Below are 21,325 nucleotides of genomic sequence, written 5' to 3' on the forward strand. Positions count from 1 at the left end.
GGCCTGTCTTGACATGAAGGCTAAACTGCTCCTCCCTCCCATCCGATGAGCACATGCAGACAATCCTTCACCGTCGGGATGAAAACAAGTTTTTAACACCATCAAGGCTATCAGTCTCAATTGAGACTACTGCAGTCGAGGGCAGTGTGATACCAAACATCAACGCATGCAAATTGATGTGAACAAGTGCCATATATATATATATATATATATATATATATATATATATATATAAAAACAGTGTATAAAAGGTAACATACCAGTTTTACCAGGCAGTTGTGTGAGTTCAGATCTCTGTGGATGATGCTCATCGAGTGCAGGTATGACTGAAAAGAAAAGAAAGAGAGCACTCTTTAACAGGAGGGATGTAGAACAGAAAAGTACTGGAATGGTACAGGAAGGTTAGCAACACTTGGAAACTTAATTTATGGCTACAAGGCTTTGTATGTCATCTTGTTAGACCAGTAAAAACATGTTAGGAACATGCACATGCTAGTAGGCACCATGTATTTTTATTACAGGATCCTGACAGGAATGTATATAAATGTGTGTGTTCAGGTGGTTCAGCATGCTAACACAGCAAGGCTGTGAATCCTATACTAGTAATAAAAGATGAGGAGTTTCTCTCAACAGACACTTGTCAGGAACAGAAACGCATTGGAAAACACTGGAACCGAGGCAAAGTCCCTGAAAAAGTGTCTTTAGAAATAAAACAGCTTCTACTAAGTAATATCTAAATAAGTAATCTCTATTAATATACCACCTTTCTAAACTTTAGTTAAAAAGTGCTTCAAAAAGTGCTTAAATCCCATCAGAAACTTTGCGCAAGTGTATACTGACCGCCCGTCCAAAGTGCAACACACATTCCGTATGCACTTAACTTTCACAAAGAAAACTAACTCAGATGTATACAACGGTGTCAGTGTATATGAGGGATGGGGACAATGGACGCTGTGCCAGCTATATTTACAGTACAGTTCACTAAAAATCATGACAGAAGAGAGTGAAACAGTGAATAAACCACAAGTATCTATTTATTCTGACAACCCATAATTATCATTATTATGCCTTATGGACTTAATAGAGACAATAAAATAAAGCACTTGAAACAGGGCATCTCACAAAGCTCTAGTGGACTGAAATGCTAGTTAAAATGGATGCATTTCTGCAGCGTATCTAGAAACGCTTCAGAGTGTTTGTTAGTGTTAGTGCATTGTTAACAGCCTTTGATATAGTAATCGACTCCAAATACTGAAATGCATCATTCAGTGGGAGAAGACTTGGGAGACTGAGGATGTGTATGTCCTTACAAAGTGAAGTATGATTTCATCTTTACTGCTACAGTCAAGAAGCTGTGGTATGAATTAATACAATTTTTGTCATCATTATGAAACATATAAATGGTAAACTGAATCTGAACCACGATCAGATTAGGGCATAAATGTCCTTATAATAATACACTAAAAACCTAAAAGCCTTTACAGACTTTCAAGGGCTCACATAAATGCCAGTGTGGGCTGGGTTGAATCCAGTTTCACAGATTACAGTCATGTTGTTTTATTCAGTCATTCTTAATGTTTGGGCTCACGCACAAATCTGTCACTGCGAGGAAGCTGCCAGATTTGCAGGCAAGTGAACTAATTTAGCACTCACCATTCCTGAAGCAATGCCTTTGGCAAAGCTAACCCTCTGCCTCCATGGGAATGGGTCCTGAAGAATGAGAGAGACAGAGAGACAATAACAGTGTTATCATGTGATAATGACTCACGGACCCTTATCACTACCGTAACGTGGGACCTGGAAAACGCTATGCAAAAACGGTTGTAGTTACCTAGGTAGGGACTAACAGGATAATTATCTATCCTGTAAGTCCCTACCAGGAACTAAATGTTAATTAATCAGGAATGGATTCAGTGTAAATGCAAGCCATAGATGGAATCCTGGGAAGATGAAAAAGGATCAGGGATCTCTTGTGTGAGGAAAAAGATTGCTACATAACCCAGAAAGACTGTGCTGTTCCCTTTCAAGGCAGCAGATTTAAGACATTAGTACAGTGACACAGTAACATAAGGAAAGCCATGAAATCGGGATGATTTAGAGACCATTGGTTGATTACATTTCTTTGTCATTTGAATGACACTGCTTGTTTATAAGGCGCCTCATTTATGAGTGAATCAACAGCAGACTTTGAGAACCATCAGTGGAGAGAAGATGTGTTTCAAATACAGGGTTCATCAAATCCATTGCGCATGGGATATATAGATTTATCATATTGTGAATATTAGGAGTTTCATGGCAAATGTGAACATGCACATGCAGATAAATTATACACTGAAGGTATGCTAATAATGTCCAGAGTTTGGACAGTCCTCTCCACACATCCGTAACTTGCTCACAGAAGAGTTAAGGCCAAGGGCACTGATGTCATTAAAGCAACTTTGAGACCATCTGTAATGTGTAAAAATAAAATTCTATTCCATTCTACTTTCATCACTTTGAGACAACTTGTCTAGCTCAAAGTGCCACGGCAGATCTCCGGGTCTCATCTGCTGGCCATGTGCAGATACTGAGACAAGACCAGCCGAGAGGGATCACAGGGGGAAGCCAGCAAAACAACCTTTTCTTTGAACGCTCTCACCTGGAAACACTTTCTTTTTCTCTCTCTTCCTGCATTCCTTCCTTACTCTCCCAATGCATGCATGTCCCCCTCTCTCTCTATTCCTTCAGTACAGTGCACTGGACCTCTGTATCTCTCCATCTGCACAGTTTACCTCGGGACATGAGAACCAGTCTCAGACGCTGTCTGGATAAAATCCTGGCTTTTTGCAGTCACTAGAAAAGCCGCTTGTGGAAAATAAAAAAGTGACTGGAGAGAGAGAAGGAGAGAGAGAGAGAAGGAGAGAGAGAGACGAAGAGAGAGAGACAGAGGGAGAGAGAGAGAGAGAAAATTATCCGCCGGAACATACCACATCTCTAATGAAGTCCTTCAGGGTTCCACCCTCGATGAACTCTGTGATTAGATTGAGCCGCTTGTCTTTATACAACACGCCAATGAACTTAAGGACGTTAGGATGATCTAAGCTCCTCATCACTTTGACCTAGAAAAAATATTTATGAATTTTAATTATCTATATGCTGTATGCTTTGTAAGCTTGAAGAAAACCAAAGCTATAAAAACGAGGAAATGAAAGTCACAAAGACAGTTCTTGTCCAAAACCAACCACTGCAGTATGAAATGCTGTGTGGTGAAGGACAGAATCTTACCTCTTTTAGGAAGGTTTTCTGCGTCTCTTCGTCACACCGGATCAGCTCTTTCATGACCATGACCTCTCCCGTGGCCTTATGGGTGACCTGTTCAATAACAAATTAACAAATCATCAACTAACAGCAGGAACTTTTGACGACAATTATTACCAACAGTGTAATTCTTTGACTAGCAAAATTCCACTAAAAAAAGAAGAGGATGAAAACACAGTGGTAAAAGAGTGAGTCATTAACCACATTCAGCAAACTGCACACCACTACTACCGAGCTGCACCACTAACACTTACTCTATCAAACCAAAAGAATGAACCAGATGCCTGTTTTCCACTGAAAAGTGGGAATCTGGTGCCGATGCAGGTGCTGGAACTGGCAAACCTTTTCCCAAACTGTCCTGTTTTCACCACTTTGAGAGCCAAACTATTTTTTCTTCCTCTCCAGTGTAATAAATAACTGGTTGGTGTCATGGTAACGCAATGATGCCAAGCCTCTGACTTCACCGGTTCTTGGTTCTAAGAGAAGCATTTTTTTTTTTTTTTTGCCTGCAGAATACTAGCTCATGCGCAGTGGAAAAGCATGAAACGGTTCCTGATTTAGGCATCAACACCAACACTGGCACCGTGAGAGCGTAAACTGAAGAGTGGACAGACCTTGATGGCCTGACCGAAGAAGCCCTTGCCGAGCACCTCTCCGTGGATGAGGTCACATGGTCGGAAAATACGATGGGAGCAGCTGGAGGAGGCTCGGAGTGATTCGGAGCGGCTGATGTCCCGTGCCAGAATCGGGTGCTCCTTAGGGGAACCGGGCCCCGGGGACTTACAGATACTGTTACTGCGCCTGGAATTCATAGTAAAAAACAAACCATTCTGTTAAAACACTACAGCATTAACACTTTAATGGTTTGTGTTTATAGAACAATTAAAAAATATATTATATTTAATATAATATGAAAGAACCAATTATAAGTATTGGACTGATACTCAATCATACTGAATATATTAAATCCACTGATATAATTTGTGTACTTGTTGATTAGTGATTATTTAAGAAGAAAATTTGGAAAGCTCTGATATTGATATTGGACTGAAAATGAAAATTTCATCATAGTATAACAATCTGTATTAAAATCTGTATTATATAATCTTATACAAGATCACTCTGGATGACCAACCTTAGAGATCTCCTCTTCAGTGTCCCGTCATCATTATCTGTCCTCTCGATCACTCCGTCAGTCGGGGAGGACAGACGCAGACGTGAAGCGGCAGGAACGCCCAGGCGGTTGTTGGAGGTGCCCAGACGAAGTCGGTCCAGTCTCTGTCTGACCGGGTCATACTCGATCAGCAGCTGCAGCGTCTGACTGGTTCGATGGATGAGATCCTCCACCTAGAACGACCGATCAAAAGTAAAATCCAACCCTCAGGCTTGATGTTATTGAAATTTAGAATATGTGAGATAAAACAATGATGCGGGTCTGTATGAGTATGAATTTCTGATCTTAGACTAAATCTCTGGGGATTATGTGGGGTCTGGACTAAAATAAGATGAAATAACTGTAATGTAACAAGATTTCGTTTTGGGAAATGAAACTGGAGAGTCTTTTGCGGTCACAGTGAGTTGTGCTTTATTATATATTGTTTTTTTTCCTCAAGCACTGCTTTTAAACTGACTTGACAAAGTGACGAAGTGTTCTCATACTCCTGACATACAAGTCATAATGTAAAACTAGTTCTCATGGAAATGCCTGACAAACACAAAATGTCCCCAGGAGTTGATTTTTCTCCTTGAGAAGTGTGCTGGTATTGTAAAAACACTGTGTCACAGCAAGCAGCCACAATGTAGACGAACACCATTCCAGCATAACTGACTTTGATTTCATTCCTCACTGTATTCTAGGACAAGGTAGCACGCTAGCATTGCAACACGCGCACTTACCTCGTCCTCCATCAGCGTTCCTACTGGAAGGCCATTGATCTCCAGGATGCGGTCACCCACATGGATGGCATTCCGAACCTCCGGGCTGATCAGCATCCCCCGTACCCTGAGGGTGGAGGAATTTCTTTGAGTGCACCAACACACACATCAATGCGAGCGCTTGGTCTGATTACCTAAGCAACCAGGGACTGGCTTGGCAGGTTTTTCATTTACTAGCATAACAGCACCATGACAAACCCACTAGCAGCTATAAAAAATACTGAAAGATTCCTGACAGATACTGAAGCCATGTGTGAAAGAAACAGGATGGTTGGTACAAGTTCAAAACTGCTCTGAACCTGACCACAAACCAACAAATACACTCATGCAACATATTACTCAGTGTTTACTAGTATGTGTCTATGACAAGAGCCAAAATGGTGCTGGGGCTAATTCCTGTGGTGATTGATCGGATATGAACTCACTGTTTAAGAACGTGAGGCACACTCAAGAAAACTGATCCATTTGGGATGAATTTATTAAGAATAGTTTCAGATAGATTAAAAAAAAAAGATAGCATAGACAGCCTTCAAGGAATATGGACTAAATTGGCATTTTCATTAGGTAGAAGGAGAGGCTGCGTTTGTACCTGGCCCAAAAAATTGCCTTCAACAATTAATTGAACATAATTACGCATGCAAGTGTGTGCATGTATCAAGCTCTTTGACATGTCTTCACTCACTCTTTGACGTGCACGCTGGCTGTAGTGCTGCTGCAGTCCCGGAGCACGCTTACACTGAAGCCTCGTTTCCCATTAGCAGCCGCTGGCATGGACACCAGCGTCACTGTGTGAGGCAGCGTGTCGGGAGACGAGTCAGCCGTGCAGCGCCTTTCCAACATCGGTGCCAAGACCTCCTGCTTGTAGCATTTACCACTACACACACACACACACACACACACACACACATACACACACACACAAGCACAAGCAGATATAGATATAACACTGACTGACTCCACTGTTACTCACAGAAACAATAGCTGATTGGATTTAGCTGCAATGGATTTAGCCATGTTTTTCCAATTTCCTTCATTTTCCTTGTTAAACAAGAAAAACAAAATCTCTTGCTCTAGAAATGCATTTTTTAAAAATGACTTTTTTTAAAAAAAAAAAAGAAATGCAGCAATATTTGCTGCTCATTTGCTAACAAACTGAAATATTGTGATATTATTGTATCTATTATTTTTGCCTTACACCGCAACACCTATGAATTCTTGAATCTGATTGGTTGGAAGGTCTTGATTTATTTTCTTTAACAGTCCGCCTCTGAGAGTTTTTTTTTTTTTATTATTTTTATTAATGTTAATCTCGTTCGAATACATTATCAAAAATGCCAGAGGTAAGTCGTTAAGTTTTCCCACACTTTGGTGCTTCCTGGTAACAAGCTGCATTTTTCTGTCTTAGTCACTTCAAGAAAGAGCGCGAAAAAAAGAGAGGCTGGTTATCATGTCACTGATAACAGGTACTAACTTGTTTTGTGGATCTTCCACAGCATTACATGTTAATTCCAAGTAAAAAGTATGATGTCTCACTCGTTAATAAATAAAATCCAGGGTGTCCCAAAAGTCTCCATACATAGCGGAAATTAAAACTTTTTTTCTTTAAATAGCAAAATGTCTTCCAAAATTCTTCATACTTAGTTTATATTATATATATTTTTTTCAGATAGCCTTTAAAAATGCCTTTGACAAAAGAAGAACGTATTGAAATAATTCTCATGGCTGGATCGGGAAGCTGTTCCAAAGTTGTGAAAGACTTTAACAGGTAACATGGCAGGCACATCACACACGACACTGCTGCCAAACTTCTTAACAAATTCAAAAAGACTGGAAGTGCTGCGGAATAACCGAGAAGTGGCTGTCCACGAACATCCACTGACGAAGGCACAACCGACATGGTGCTAGCATACAAGGTCCCCTATGTATGGAGACTTTTGGGACAGCCTGTAATTGTAATTGTTGAATTACAAGACGAATAAAACATGACAAGGCATGCTCTAATAGGAAATCAACTTCACGGTGGTAATTTTGTGTCGAGTTACATTACACCACCCCGTTGTTGATTATTTTCCTATAAGAGTACACGCAGGGTTTTTGCGCTGGTCCCTCTGGGGAAACCCTTAACGGTTCTATGAAGAACAGATAGTTTGTTGTTCAAAGAAAAATAGTTCTTTAAATGGAGTGCATCAATATGAGACGGAGCGATAGATATGGACAGAGATAGTGAAAATGTTTGTACAGATCAGCATTTTCTCACCAGTACAGTTTGAAGCGCTCCACCAGGGCGTACGTATCCCGTTCCTCGATCACCACCTTACACCTCAGACACACAAAACACTCGGGATGATACTTGTACTCTCCAGCCACCTGAGAAACATAGCCAGAGTTCTGATCAGTGCCATTCCACAGCCAAAGACGAGCAGAAAAAAAAAAAACAACCCTAGATCCCAGTGACACCCTCTACTGCATCCAAGCGTTTGCTGCACGCCGCCCTGACACTAACACGTCCTCAGTGGTTTGGGGTTGTTTTCCACACACGAGACTAATTGTATTCGCTGCCTTTTTTTTTTTTTTTTTACCTCTCTCACCTGCTTGTGTCTGAACCTGCCTGCTGTCAGTGATGCAATGCAATCAGCACCTCCCTGCAGTCTGGAACTTTACACACCAACCCTCTTTCACACACTCACACACAGTATTACCCTATCTCTAATTCCTTGTTGTCTTCTTGTACCTTTAGCTACTTTTCCTTATTTTTCACAAAGTTCATGATTTTGCCTCATTTAAGGGAAAAAAAAAAAGTTTAAGAATTATTCCCAATTTTTGTTTCTTTAAATCCTTCACAGTTATCAATGTTCTGTTTTCTTGCTCATTTTAAAGTTAATTAACTATATCATGAAAATGAAAAACAGGAAAATGTCCAAAGACAACAGATTCGGAACTTGGGTCTTATTTTGATTATTTTCCCCAAAACTTTTATTCTCAAATCTAATTTTTCATTTAGTGTTGATTAATCTTCTATAACAGCAGCTCAGACAGTAGCACCGGCTGTAATTCAAATCACAGGTTTATATATATTCTCATTCTAACATATTTTCTTATCTGTAGTAGCTCACTCACAGGGACATGGTAGAAGATGAACATAATCTTAAGCTAATAATAAATGGATTTAAAAAAAAAAAAAAAAAGTGTTGTTATTTAACAAATAAAAAAGTCTAATCATTGATATGGTGAAGTTTTCTGTAAGGAGACGTTTACTTAACAGTGTCAGATGATGCGTTCTGGTTTGTCAGTATTATGATAAGCTATGTTTTTTGGTCTTACTAACTAGAGAAAAAGGGAGTATGGTGAGGGAATGACTGTTTATAGCTGTTATAATGTAAGCGATAACAGGAACTGACTTGTTTTGCAAATGTTCCACAACATTAATGTTTAATGTTTACATTGTTTAATGTTTACATTGTAACTGTAAATTAAATGTAAACATTAAACATTAAATGTAAATGTAATTGTAATAAAACTTTAGGACATGCTCTTTTTGGAAAATAATCAACTTCAGGGTGGTAACAGTAACTCCACTTTGTGAGGGCCTCATCACAGCATTCCATCATTCGTTATTTTCCTATAACTGCACACCCTCATGTCTGTTTTTCCTTACATATTACAATAAACCTGTGTTGCGTCACAGTTAAATACTTTTGTCTGCATTAATTTGATCAAAATTGCATCACTCAGGAACACCCAAAGACCTGACAGATTAATCAGATTTGTGGTTTGCTTGTGTGTGTGTTCAACATGAGATATTGTACAGCTCTACCTCAAACTATGACAAACAGGCAGAACATTCATCCCTTAAGACCTTTAAAGACATGTACACAGCCGCTGCATGCTACCTATAGTCTCAGAACATATTATGGAAAGGAAAGGGAAGTGCAGACAAAAGAAACACGCCTATTTGTTCATGTTTGCACCAGAAATAATCTCACGCACACATGTCAGACACGCACACCCTGGGCAGACAACAGGAAAACGAATACCTGCCTCTATACACAGGAAGCGAGACACACGCACACTGCTCTTCTGCCTTTCTTCTGCTAATAACAGTAACCCGCAGCCGTAAGGGCTCAATGTCAGAGCGGCAGCTAGTGGTATGTTTGCTGATCACGCGTGCACACACCTCGACCACCACACTTCAGAATGCTCCAGGATTAGCAGATCATACTGTCTCTCCAAACAACAAAAACACGATATAAACTGCTGAGGAACCCAAAGAACTTATTTTGTTAGATATTTTAAAATAAAGATGCTATTTTTGTTCCATGAGGGCCATTAAATATTTGTGCATGTAACTTGCTGTATCTTTAGCTGTCTGGACGGACATAAAAGGAGATTGCGATGTCCAGCCAAAACACATACGCTGCAGGTCAATTCATTCAAAACCACAAAAACAGATTAGGAGAGACGGTTATAGAGTCATCCATCAGTCAGTCCTTCTTGGTGAGGATGATTTCAGCTCTCTGTCTCTTAAACCTAGATCTAGCTTCTGGTTCTGCTTTCACCTTTTTGACACAGGAAGAACACAAGTGCATTTGGAAAGGTGATTATACACAATATTGACTAGGACTCACTGATTTAGATGCAGCTGACACTGTGACTCTGAGCATGCAGAATGTCTCAGACACTTTCATTCCTATATGATTCGTAATAGTGAGTGAGTGTGTGTGTGTGTGTGTGTGTATTTCCCAGCATTGGGTTGCAGCAGCTACTCCCTCCCCTTTAGACCCTGAGATTAAAGCAGATTTAGGGGAAAGAGAAAGAAAGGATCACTCATGAGTGAGAGAAAGTGCTGTCCCAAACATGACGTGGCTGTGTTATAAAGATTAATTTCAAAATTTGAGTATTATTAGAACTTTATTCATATATTTATAACACAGTGCCAGTGATTTCTCGATTCTGATTGGTCAGATGTTTTTGTGTTTTCATTTTCTATAACAGCAGCTCTGACAGCAGTGCTGTCTGTACTTCAAATCACAGGTTTAATGTTAACACAGTAAGAAAATGTGTTTGTATATTAATATTAATACAGTGTAGCTTTCTGTGATGGAATGTTTGGAAGGAGTCTCCAGTGTCAGCGCTTTGCAACAGTCAGACTTAAAGCTGTACATTTTCTGCCACAGGAAGCTCTTCAGGACAGAGGACTGTAACCGAGTTTTTTTTTTTTTTTTAAGAGAAAAGGAGAGACTGATAGGGGAGTGACTGTTAACAGCTGCAATAACTTAAGTGACATGATTTGTAGACATCCCCCAACATTTATGTAGCTCTAAATGTATAAAAATTACAATGGGATGTTGTTTAATTAATAAAACACTGTAATCCTTGATAAATTGCTGTTGTATAAGAAACACTTCATGATGTGTTGTTGTAAATGCATACTTGTTTAATTTGAATTTGTATTAGGTTTCTAATGTTTGGTTTTGCTCGCATGACAAATTCACCATTTCATGCCACACTTCATTAAAACACACCATGACGACTCTTTTTCCACATGAACAGCCACACACACACACACACACACACACACACACACACACACACACACACACACGCACACTCAGTTACTCTCTCTCTCTCACACACACACACACACACACACACAAGCAACTACAGGCACACAGCAGTTTTATTGTGAGCATCAGTTCCAGTCTGTTTGTCCCTCTGAGGGGACAATATGTTTTTACACCTTGCTGATTGCAGGGCGATCGCAATGCACAGCATCCACAAAAATATTTGCCAACTGTCAATTCGAGTCTGAATAGATGAGACCTATTATGCGTTTTTCTCACTGGTAAAGCCCCTCTTCCTTTTAATGTGCTTTCAAAACCCTGAATTTACCCAATGAAAAATGGCTGCTTTGTGACCACTGCCCTGCGTGTGTCACGCTGCTGTTCTTAAACGCCGCGCTTATTCAGGATTTGGGTTAGAGCTAACATTTGTATTATGATTACAAAGCAGTCCATTGAAAGCCCATGCACATTCCAAAGGCATGATGACAAAGCAAAGACACGCTGAGACCATTCCAGCCTTCAGATCGCGTTCATCCAGATCATAGGGAATGAGCTCATAGTCTAAGCCTGGAAAACAAACAGTGGTTAGGTTTTGGGCCTTGTTGCCTTCTAGCTCTGATCTGCTAGCAACAAAAGGTGCTGCTCTAGAGCCAGGACAGAAATCACAGGTAGAGGAAAATGAACTGCTCTAAAGTGAAAGTCTGTTCTAGCAGGGTTAAAACACACACACACACACACACACACACAGGAGAGGAGGAAAGCTGTGCTTATGGCCTGTTTTCATTTAAGCTTTCACAGTAAGCATCACAGACAGAAGGATGGAGACTGAGAGACGAAAGGAAATCTAAAGTAGGACACGGCACAGAGCTAAATAAACTCACTAAATGATTTAGGTTGGCGAAGGGTTTGCCCCCTGCCTGTGCTTATGAGAGCTCAGAGGCTATGACTACACTATAACTGCGTAATTACTATAAATACTCTGTTCAGGGTGAGACCAATTTGTGGATGAAGCCATTAGGAACCAACTTCTGTACTTTTTAAACCCATGAGATGCATACTCTTTCTTTCTTCTAGCAGGTGCTGCGACCTTTACAGCAAAGCAACATGCATTATAATTTTTTCATTAGTTTAGGTGTCATGAACATTTGTTAGCGTATTAACAGTAGCCCTGCTACTCCAGCAGTTATGGTAATGTCATGGGAAGGTGCTAACACAACAATAGCAGACATTTGCGCTGTCATAGCAACAGCAATCATACATACAGGAGCTATGTATTAAGAGGTGTCAATGTTAAATACTGCTATATAATGACAAAAGATAAGGACTGTAGCTCAGGAAACAATAAAACACTGAACTTCGGCAACACTAATGGGACACAAATGAATCCAGAATCTTTAATTGAAGTAATTCTAATAAAATAAAATTTAAAAAACTACATATGATCAAACTATATGTTTCACACCGATGAATTTAGTACTTTGTGGAACCTCCCTTTAACAACATAACATCACAGCATCTTCTACTATATTAAATTTACCTAAATTTAACTAAAGTGAAATTGAGTGAAATTGAGCTAAGTAAGCACAAAAGATTGTTTTCATAACCTTTTCACCCATCTATATCAAGGGCGCCAATAATTCTGAAGCTGACTTTGCTCATAGCTACTTAGGCTAACCACTGAGATGCAATCTTCTGTGTGGTATCAACTCAGCTTTGTGTCTGCATAATAGTCACAAAAAATAGGATTAAAAAAAGTGTTGTGAATCTTGGTGGATCCGTTTGTCACATTTGTGTTTAAATGTGCACAGCTCTAAGGTGAATCCAAGATAGTAATACTGTCCAAGTCCACAGACTTGGCGCCTCCATGAAACCTGGCTCAGAGGAATGCTAAGATGAACAGCAAGATCCTCAATGAAAATCGTGCGTAGGAGGAAGAGCAGGAGTGAGGATTAGTGAGAATGAGAAGAGACAGCCACTACCCATCTATCATTAGAGGATCAGTGATCTCTAAAACCAGTGAAATAAAATCAGATCAATGAAGCTGATGCCTCCACTTGCTTATTACCTGTATAAAGGCTTAAATAATAACAGCAAAGTCTTACCATATCTGATTAAGCTGTGCTACATTTTAGAGCTGCAATTAGGGATTTGCAAGGTTTTGTTTGCAAAACATTCTCTTGCAGTGTGAGCTGTTAAGAGGGCAGTATAACCAGAATCCCTTCCTTCAAGTTCTGAAAATAGCAACAACACTGCTACTCTCCCTCATGAATGCTTTACAGTCATTATATTTTGCTGCATGTTTGTTATTCAAAGACAAATTTAAGCAAACACCCAAAATCTATTTGATCACTTTAATCTGTGAAATGACATGCAAACTTGAAGAATCACTGTCCCGAAGTAACGGCCTCAAGACATACTCAGTGAAGTGAGAAAAGCAGAATAGTTTTTTCTTACCATAGCTGGTCCGGTCATTAGCAGTGAGCAGCCATGACACAGCTCCCCGAATTTCTCCCAGTAGTGTTTTCCACAGTAGAGTTTTCCCTCCCGCTCATAGTACCAATTGGTCAGGAGATCACAGCACTCGGAACACCTGAGGACACACAAGGGAAAAGCACTAATTATAGCAGGGGTTAGTTTTTGATTTGGATTAGAATTTAAGACTATATACAAGGAAATATAATTTCTTTTACCATTTCTATTGCAATGAAAATCAGTGGTTAAAACAATGCTATTTCCATTCCTCCTTCACTCGCTGATGTGTACTAACATCATCTACATTGTTCCCTGATGTATGTACCCTGTATTAATCCCAGATCTACATCCCCTGCATCATTCCCTGCTTTGTCCCCTGATCTAAGTCCCTTGCATCATTCACCGATCTACTTCCCACACATCATTTCCTGATCTACAGAATGTTGTCCTCTGTTGTCCTCCCATCTACGTACCCTGTGTCGTTCCCCGATCGACATCCTCAGCATCGTTCCCTGAACTATGTCCCCTGCACTGGTCCCTGTTCAACAACCCCTGCAGCAATACCCCGATTGACTCCCCTCACATCGTTCCCTGATCAACGTCCCCTGCATTATTTCCCGGTCAACATCCCCTCCATCATTTCCTGATCAACATCCCCATCCTGCATCGTTCCCTGATCAACATCGCCTGCATCATTTCCCGATCAACACCCCCCGCACCTTTCCGTGATCAACATCCCCGCATCATGTCCCGATCAAAATCCCCCATATTATTTCCCGAACAACATCCCATACATCGTTCCCTGATCAACATCCCTGCATCATTTTCTGATCAACATCTCCTGCACCGATCCCTGATCTAACCTACATAGCCAAAAGTTTGTGGATACCTGACCATCATACCCATATACAAGAGTTTTTCCTTCACTTGAACTAAGGGGCTCAAACTAGTCCCAGCATGACAGTGCCCCATGAATGTCCTTCCATGAAGACATGGTTTGCCAAAGTTGGAGTAGAAGAACGTGAGTGACCAGCGCAGAGCCCTGACCTCAACCCCACTGAACACTTTTGGGATGAACTGGAATGCTGACTACATGCCAGGGCTCCTCGCCTAATATCAGTGCCGGACCTCACTAATGCTCTTGTGGCTAAATGGGCAAATCCCCACAGCAACGCTCCAAAACCTAGTTGAAGGCCTTCCCAGAAGAGCGACGATTATAACAGCAAAAGGGTACTAAATGTGGAATGGGATGTTCAAAACGCACATATGGGTGTGATGGCCATGCGTCCATATACTTTTGGTGATATGGTGTACGTCCCCTGCATCAATCCCCAATCTATGTTCTGTGCATCTTTCCACAATTTGTATCCCCTGTGTCATTCCCTGATCTACACAGCAGGCTTTACAAGCTTTATTCCATTGCAGAGAGAGAGTAGTGTAGTGGCATGCAGTGCCAAAAGTCTATAAAGCTGCAGACAACAGATTTTGTGGCATTTCCTTTCTTACCCAGTCTACAACCCCTGCATTATTACCTGACCTTGTCTCTCTGTGTCCTCAATCTCTGTACTGTATCACTGGTAGACACATGCATTTTTGTAGCATTGGATTGGCATTTTAGGCTACTTGCTTTGAATGCTTACCACCGTTCTTTTTATTACCATGTGGTCTACATGTATATATAGTCCACAAAATATGAATTTTTGTTTCAGACAACATACATCATAAAAGCAACTCGCTAGATTTTGACAGTGTAAACTCTGGTAAAAGTAGCAGTTCAGTTAGGGCAAACTCACGCTAGAAAATCCTGGTGTTTGGTTTCAAAGAGGAAAGCTCTGGCTCATGTGTAGAGACAAAGACATGGTTGGGGGTGTGCTCACTCACGCGCACACACACACACACACGCACACACACACACACACACACACACACACACACACACACACACACACTAGCCCACCCACCGAAACACAGGGGCCACAGTGAATGAAGTCTGAGGCATGTTTTAAAAAAAAAAAAAAAAAAAAAAAAACAAGGAATTTGGGCCTCAAGCCAAAACTAGTCATAAAGGGATATCACACACTTTCTCCCTTCGGCAATCCCATGGCTGGGAGGTGATGTTGGAGCACCATAATATTCCCTTTAGCTGTGACATTGCTCCCACGGGAAAAATTGACTTAATTAAAGGAGACTAACTTGTTGAACTGCACACTGGAGCATCTTAGTTCTGTTATTAAGGAAGAACATTTGGCTAAGAAGCACGGAAAGTACATGACTCCTTCTGAACACGCCACAGCTTGCTCTGTAAAATTTGTCACAGTGTGTGAGCATAGATTTGTGTGTGTGTCACCATGGGGGACCTTAGAAGGGTTGCCTTCAGGGGAAATAACAGTTAGGGGAAGTTTACTAGAAAGACAACATTCCCTTTTTGACCTTTGGAGAGTTCCTGACAATTTGTCAGTGAAAAACGTTCTGCAAGTACTTGAGCATCTGCATTTAATCGACTAACCGAAAACATGGATGGTCAGATGCAATTATCCAGTCATGCCACAGTTTTCATTTACCCTCTGTGAAAAATACAGACTCGCTGCTGTGAATTGCTGAAGTGTATCATTTGTCTTCAGAAACAACTCAGGAGAAAAGTTCCATCTATAATCTGCATACAATTATACTGCTGTCTTACACCAATCAAGTTGAATCCAACAGCGAACAATGCAACATGTTCAAAACTTTCTACAACCTAAATTCTCTGCATACCAAGAGAACTGGAAACACCTGGAGCCAAACTTTTCACTTAGCTCCAACTTGTGCTGCAAAACAATAACAGCGAAAATGTTCAGAGTCACTGTTAGAAAAACAGACATGTCTATCAGAACCTCCGATAACTGTTAGCTGCTAGGAACATTTTTTTGACATGGAATCTGGTCAAGAACTAAAAAAAGCAGCAAAGTTCTGAGCCGAACAGCCAGAAAGCTTTCACGGCTTAAGTGCAATCCATCTTCTTGATTACGCCTCATTCTGCTGTGAGAGCTGGCCTGTGAACAGGAAACGAGTCACTCCAGTGCACGGCTTTCTTTTTGTTCCTGACATATGTAATCTTTAATTCCAGACATTTCAAAGCTCTATTTGCAGATTTAGAGTGATTGCCAAGTGTTTTATGAGTAATTCGGGTCCCGCTTGCATGTGCGAGCTGAATTCCGAGGCCGGCTGCTGCTCAACATCGCCAATCTCTGATTCATCTAAAAGAGGAAATTTGAGGTGTCTGGAACATAGTGTTCGAAGAAGAAATGGACATAGAATGGGAAACTGAGAGAGGGGGTAAGAAAAGAGAAAAACAATAAGAAAAAGACAGAAAGGAAGCGAATAAAGAAGTCACAAAGAGACCAGGAGAAAGGTGCTGTTAAAGATCATGTTGCATTCAGTGGCAGAGAAGCAGGATGGAAAATAAAAGTCTGCTTTGATAAGGATCACATTAGTAAGACGCAGCCTGAGCAGCTGTGGGATTGTCCACCAAGCGCCTGGGTTCTGGCTGATCGCCTGACGAGTGCCTCCGTATCGAGGAATGTAGAGATCAGAAGCTCTGCTTCTGGAGCAAAATACAAAACACATCTGCAAAATGAGATTGAGTGAGTGATCGGATAAACACTCTCTGCAGAAGCAAGAAGCTTTATTATTGATAAAATTTATTATTGCAGAAGCTTTATTATTGATTTTATTTTTTTACAGTATGTAGACCAGGCAGAATGGTGGGTAATGTTTCTGCCTCACAGCTCCAGGGTCCCCGGTTTGATCCCGAGCTCGAGTTTCTGTATCGTCTTTCAAAAACATGTTGGTAGGTGGATTGGCTAGTCTAAATTGCCCCTAGGTGTGTATGAATTTGTGTCTTCATGGTGCCGTAGTAGTGAGAACAGAACCCTGATTCAATCCCAATGAAGAAAGTGAACACTGTATGTGACAGACTATTTTTCGAGATAATAATAGAAAGAGGACACAGCTAGAATGCTGCAGAAGTATAATGAACACATATTTTAAGTGACTTGTTTACAGCGCTATTCATTCGTCTTTAGAAAGAGCTTTACCCGGGTCAGGGTCACGGTGTGTACAATGGAAATACACTCTGAACACGACACCAATCTATCACAGGACATCATTTCTTCACTCACACCTTCATGGCAATTTAGAGTCACCAATCCACCTACCGGCATGTTTTTGGAGGTTAGAGGAAACCGGAGAACCCAGAGGAAGCCCATGTGACCTAGAGGAGAACATATGAAACTCTACACAGACAGCAACACGAGCTGAGAATCGAAGAATAGTGCTGTGAAACATAACAACCTGCTGTGCCATCATGCTACACATTTACATATAATGTTATTTAAAGATTTATTTATTTTAGTACTCGGTTTGTTGTCTCCGCTTGCTTGGTTGATTTCTGTAATTTTAAGCATGCATTTTTGACATAAAACTAAATCAAATCAATATTTTTCATGACACTTTGCTTTTAAAAGTGAATCAGTTGTCTTAGGCACCCTGTTGCGCAGTTTTATAAGGAACTCTGCTGGTAATTTGTTCCAAGCATCTTGAAACAAACTTGCCCCATTTCTTCTAGAGACTTTGGCTGTCTCATTTATTTCTGTTTCTGCAGGTAATCCCAGGCAGCCTTGATAAGAGTTTTATTTGAAAAATTCTCTATTAATTAATATGCTACTTTAATGACATTCAAACATTTAGCTATTTAAAAAAAATGAATATTTGGAATCCTAAAGTTTGCTCTGCTGACACAGAAATGCAAACACACAAAGTACAAAATCACACCAAAATCTTTAATTGTTCTTAATTATACAGATGAATTATTTGACTGAACTGTAAGTCAACAGGATTAATCAATTTGTTTTTGGCAACCCGTGTGTGCAGTGATGTCATGGTAACATCTGGGAATGCATGTGTATCTAAGGATTTGTTAATCTTTTTCTCACACACAATCTTACACTCTGTGACGTCTGTGAACAAATCTGTGTCTGTCACAGAGGTCTTCCAGGTGTACACACACACACTCACGATAAACGTACATCTTTAAGCCAGACGTGACTGAAAGGTCCTGATTTATTACCAGCGTGTTGACACAGCCGGGGTTTGATGACTCCCACATGGAACATGCAACTCACACAAAACACCTCGCTGTGAAGCTTCGCTGCTTATTCAATATGCCAACCTGTATCTTTGTCAGCAACTCTCCTCCTGTTCTGCACAAGCAGCAAATCGCCACCTCCTTTAACACTTGGTGTTCACACCCAGAGAGAGAGAGAAAGAGAGAGAGAGAAAGAGAGAGAGAGAGAGAGAGATAGAGAAGCAATGCTCAGGTGAAAGACACAAAGGCGTGCATGCGTTGCCACACTACACAGCAAACAATGCAGAACAAACAGTCCTCTTTCTTTTTCACAGTAGGGAAATTAACAGAGAATCATGTTTGCCCAACACTTAATCAAATCTGAATCTTAAGCACCATGCCTACGTCTCATTTATTAGGCAACCTTTCCTCTACAGAGGAAGAATTAAATTACTAAGCAAGTCCATGAAATAAGATAACTATATCTGCGGCAACCTAGAAAAACCCTTCATATGAATGAGGCGGAGATATATATATATATATATATACACATACACACACACACACACACACACACACACGCACGCATACAGTAATTCTGAAGACTGCCATAGCATTTTACACCACAGTGCTGTTGAATTCTCAATTCTGATCGGTCAGAAGATAGTCATAGTTATTTTTTTTAATAATGGCTTTTCTACGATGTAGCATCCGTACTGGTCATTAAAAACTGTTTCTGTTTACCAGCACTCACCGTATCTGGCAAAGACAGTCTACCAGTTTCTCGGTGTGTGTTTTGGCGGCTGGTAGCAGCTCAGACCAAGCTGATTTTTCAGCAGCCTTCAATATCTTGTAGTCTGTCAGTTTCAAGCTGACAAGCTGCATTTTTTCTGTCTTATTAATTTCAAGAGAATGTGTTTATATATGCTATAAAGCAAGTGATAACAGGAACAAATTTGTTTCATGGACATTCCAGGACATTAAATGTAACTATAAATGGTTAAAAAAGTACAAGATACTGCTCCTTATTAAATAAAAAAAATGCAATCATTGATAAATTACTGTGGTATAAAAGGAATAAAACACTTTGGGACATGCTGTTATTGGAAAATAATCTACTTCGGGGTGGTGACAGTCACACTGATTATCTGCATCACTGATTATTTACCCCACCGTTGATTATTTTATTATAACAGCACAAACTGCTTTATTATTTATTTAAAGTCATTGTGTTTTCAGAAATTTGAAGTGTCAAATAGAAAAACCTGATTTTGGCCACACCACAGATTTTCATCTTTTTTTTTTTTTTTTTTTTTTGGCTGAGTGCCAGAATTCAGCCACAGTGAAGTCCTATGCCTGTAAGGCTAGAAAAATGAACAGAGGTATTTTGCTTTAAGGTTCCTTAAGTGTAGTTTGGATTTTTAGTTTTGTTGAATCTTTGTTCACAATTTATTTGTTAACTTATTCTGCTGCATCCAGTATCTGTATGAGGACGAATAAAGAAGAAAGCTGCTTGCTAAGGTTCGTTAACTTGGACCAATCTGAAGGAGACCTGCATGTGCCCTCCTCAGTGAAGGCAATCCCATGACTCTGCTCACCAAAACAGAGCTTTGGGAAAGCTCTGAAAAACACGTCAGACAGGAACTCTCTTACACCGACTGAAATCAAATATGATGATATTGTGATAATTTTATCAACACTGACTCTGATTGTACAGTTATCATGTAATAAAATTCTGAAGTCTTACTGCTACAGCATGTTACAGCATGTGAACCGTTATGATTTGAACTTTCAAAGAGAGGTCTGCTGAGTTGACAATGCCAATCTATCCATGTCCATTCATGTACACATACTGTACATGAAACAACAGGAAAAGATATACTGCCACCAAGAGCAACTGTGAAACACACAAGACCACACAATGCCTATGTACACAAAACTAAATAATGTCTAAATATTGCACTTCTTATACGACTAAACCACAAACTGCTGCTGTCAGAGTGGGAGGACAAAATCCTACCCACAACATGACGTCCTCACTGAAAAGCAAACCTATATGAAAAGGGAAACCAAACACAATTAGCAGGCATGCAGGGAGCATTCCTGTCCCTCCCATAACCGCACTTAAAAAGCAGCCACTGAGGCCCGAGGTTTCACTCTTTTCCTCTAATCACAAAGGGGCATTAGCTGGGGCACTGACGAGCTCGCTTTTCAGAAGCAGGAGTAATAGCAGGCGGTGTGTGTCTGGAGGAGCACTGAATCGCCGTCTAGGAATGTCCCAGTGGTCTGCACAGCGCTGTGGAGAGCGGTCCCTACCTGCCCTAGTGCAGAAGATTTGCAGGAAGTCATTTAAATCTTGTTCGTCCTTAAATTGTCAGTTTTGGAGCCATAGATTGTCAGCAATGGAGCCATGTTTAGATAGCTAGCTTAAATAAAGTGCTTCAAATTAAAAACTGCTAATTTTTAAAGCTTAATAGCTAAAATATATTGGAATGGTTTCAGTATTTGCCAAAACGTGTTACTGTGTCATATCTAATATAAAGTGTGTATAAAGTAAATCAAGAAGATAAAGGCTGATAGAAACACTTTAAAATATATATATGTCCATATGATGTGTTTATATGATGACTGATTAAATGTCCATTCCAGTCTATCAACATCAGTTTTCATTTTAACCTGGAAAACAAGGACTGTGCAACAGGATGTGCAAATAATTTAATCATGTGCAAAAGGAATTCCCAACTAAGAGCCTTAATCTATCCTAAAGACTTAATCAACTCTGAACAGAAATAGCTTTTCCAGTCTAAAGCGCAATTTCGGTTACTGCATTTACTGAGCCTTCAATTAGTCGCAACTACAAGCTTAGATGAACTTATGTTACCTTTTGATTGACATCCATTTCAGTTCTCAGCCCTGTTTAAAATTCTCTGCCTGTTGCTCGGGTTTGTCCTTTTTT

General features: G+C 40.2%; 1 protein-coding gene across 1 annotated transcript in view; it reads right to left on the bottom strand.

Annotated features, from left to right (window-relative positions):
• The window catches only part of limk2 (LIM domain kinase 2), a 30,573-nt gene that overhangs the window by 4,616 nt on the left and 4,632 nt on the right, over positions 1-21,325 (bottom strand). Inside the window, exons 3-12 of the mRNA XM_026931101.3 lie at positions 13,248-13,383; positions 7,490-7,599; positions 5,915-6,106; positions 5,194-5,299; positions 4,433-4,644; positions 3,912-4,098; positions 3,265-3,351; positions 2,967-3,098; positions 1,654-1,710; positions 261-326 (exon numbers count right to left, since the gene is read on the bottom strand). Coding sequence (XP_026786902.1) covers positions 261-326; positions 1,654-1,710; positions 2,967-3,098; positions 3,265-3,351; positions 3,912-4,098; positions 4,433-4,644; positions 5,194-5,299; positions 5,915-6,106; positions 7,490-7,599; positions 13,248-13,383 — 1,285 coding nt within the window. The remainder of the gene's footprint in view (positions 1-260; positions 327-1,653; positions 1,711-2,966; positions 3,099-3,264; positions 3,352-3,911; positions 4,099-4,432; positions 4,645-5,193; positions 5,300-5,914; positions 6,107-7,489; positions 7,600-13,247; positions 13,384-21,325) is intronic.

The sequence above is a fragment of the Pangasianodon hypophthalmus genome, chromosome 24 (assembly GCF_027358585.1).
Source record: "Pangasianodon hypophthalmus isolate fPanHyp1 chromosome 24, fPanHyp1.pri, whole genome shotgun sequence".
NCBI classification, from domain to species: Eukaryota; Metazoa; Chordata; class Actinopteri; order Siluriformes; family Pangasiidae; genus Pangasianodon; species Pangasianodon hypophthalmus.